Source organism: Sinocyclocheilus anshuiensis, unplaced genomic scaffold (genome assembly GCF_001515605.1).
Source record: "Sinocyclocheilus anshuiensis isolate Anshui unplaced genomic scaffold, SAMN03320099.WGS_v1.1 scaffold2063, whole genome shotgun sequence".
Classification (NCBI taxonomy): Eukaryota; Metazoa; Chordata; class Actinopteri; order Cypriniformes; family Cyprinidae; genus Sinocyclocheilus; species Sinocyclocheilus anshuiensis.
Genome location: NW_015536681.1, coordinates 84947 through 86934, shown reverse-complemented (window position 1 = coordinate 86934; position 1988 = coordinate 84947). Strand labels below are relative to the sequence as shown.

At 34.1% G+C, this 1988-nt stretch overlaps 1 protein-coding gene across 3 annotated transcripts in view; it reads left to right on the top strand.

Annotated features, from left to right (window-relative positions):
• Positions 1 to 1988, top strand: part of tfdp1b (transcription factor Dp-1, b) — a 40896-nt gene that overhangs the window by 10891 nt on the left and 28017 nt on the right. For all 3 annotated transcript variants that reach the window (XR_001630342.1, XM_016441599.1, XM_016441587.1), the window contains exon 3: positions 804 to 870. Coding sequence is in view for 2 of the 3 variants with exons in the window: in XM_016441599.1 (XP_016297085.1) it covers positions 804 to 870 (67 nt within the window). In the remaining variant the exon portion in view is untranslated. The remainder of the gene's footprint in view (positions 1 to 803; positions 871 to 1988) is intronic.

Genomic DNA, 1988 nt, shown 5'->3' with positions numbered 1-1988 from the left:
GTTTTTGAACAGTAAGATTTTTAATGTTGTTGTATTTTTTATTTTTTTTTATAATTCTCTTCTGCTCAACAAGGCTGCATTTATTTGATCCAAAGTACAGCAAAAACAGTAAAATTTTGAAATATTTTTACTATTTAAAATTGCTTTCTATTTTGAATAGATTTTAAAATGTAATTTATTTCTGTGATCATACATAGCTAAATTTTCAGCATCATTACTCCAGACTTCAGTGTCACATGATCCTTCAGAAATCATTCTAATATGCTGATTTGCTGATTATCAATATTTAAAACAGTTGAGTACATTTTTTTTTTCAGGATTCTTTGATGAATAGAAAGATCCAAATATCAGCATTTATCTGAAATAAAAAGCTTTTGTAACATTATACACTATTCCATTCAGTATAATTTTGATACATTTTTTGGGAAAGAAATTATAGAAATTAATAATTTTATTTAGCAAGGATGCTTAAAATTGATCAAAAGTGATGATAAAGGCATTTATAATGTTACATAATGTTACAAAAGATTTCTATTTCAGATAAATAGTGTTCATATCGATATCGGAATTATATCGTATCGACCGAAATTAAGAAATATATCGTGATATAAATTTTGGCCATATCGTCCAGCCCTAGGTTACACCAGAGATTATTAAACACAACCAGCAGCCAATTATATCATCATGTTTATGCTGATCCCAGCACATTTGATCATCATAATTTCAAAGAAGCCTTGGAAGAGAGTCATCTGGTGATGAACTTCCTGTTTACTGTGATTCTTCTGTCTGTCTCTGATCTTCAGGCTGGACTCAAAGAAACTAACGGAGAGATAAAGGTGATTGTCAACCAGAATCTGAGTCCAGGGAAATGTGAGTACACACTAACCATCAGTCATCAGTTCAGTGCATGATGGGTAATGACACCTGCGTCTCATATAATGTATGATTTCAGAGGTTCACTACAGTAACTAGTACCACAGTCCTCTTCACAGTAATGCACTGACGGAGTAAACATTCAAATACACATGGATTCAAGTTGAATTAAAATAATTAATTTGCAAACCACAAGGGCTTGCTTATCCAAAGCGACTTACATTGCATTCAAAGTAGGCCTGGGCGATAAAACTGTATCGGTATTTATCGGCGGTACACCATAATCGATAATGATAGAAAAAATGTTCGATGTAGCGCACGATAGTTTCACGCTTTTTTTTTTCATTTAAAGGCGCGTTCAGGGATTAAAGTTTTCCGTCGCTACGACGGATTTCTGTTAATTGGAAAAAATAAAGGGAAAAGAAACATGTAGCGCATTTTTGTTGTTGTTGTTCTGGTATATTAGATCCGTGCATGAGGTCTTAAAGAGACAGCAGCCTAAATAAACCTGCTTCTGTCTTTCATTATACAGTGAAGACTATCTAGTGTTGTTTTACAGTTGAATAGATTATAGTTAGACCTAACTTGTCATTCATTTATTTGTTCTTATTTTATTATTTACTATTTACTTGTCTTTTTTAGTTCAAATAAATTCAATTCTGAGTGCACGTGATTCTTGGGTGGGGAGGAGGCGTGGTCCATGAGAAATAGTCCTGCCACCACAGCTGGAAAAAATCCTAGAGGAAACACTGCATACAATTAATAATAAAAAAAAAAAAAACATTTACAAAAGGTAAAAAGAAAATGCCCCTGTAAATCACTTTGTCAAATGTCACCTCGTATTAAGAAGACTAATTTTTGATCAGAATTTTTGATTATTGATCAGAAGGTGCTTGCAGCTTCTCACTGACAACATAGTGACGCCGCTCGCATCATTCACAGTCGGGTTATTAGCAGAGAACACAGAGCAAAACTTGAATTTCGGCGCGGGGTTGCGGCTATTAATAATAATTCTACTCATTCCCGCAGGATCCGCGCTTATAACGCGATGACAGATGATGGAACGTATCATTTGCACGTGCTTTTGAGTCTTGAGAACTCTCATTTTCTGTGCG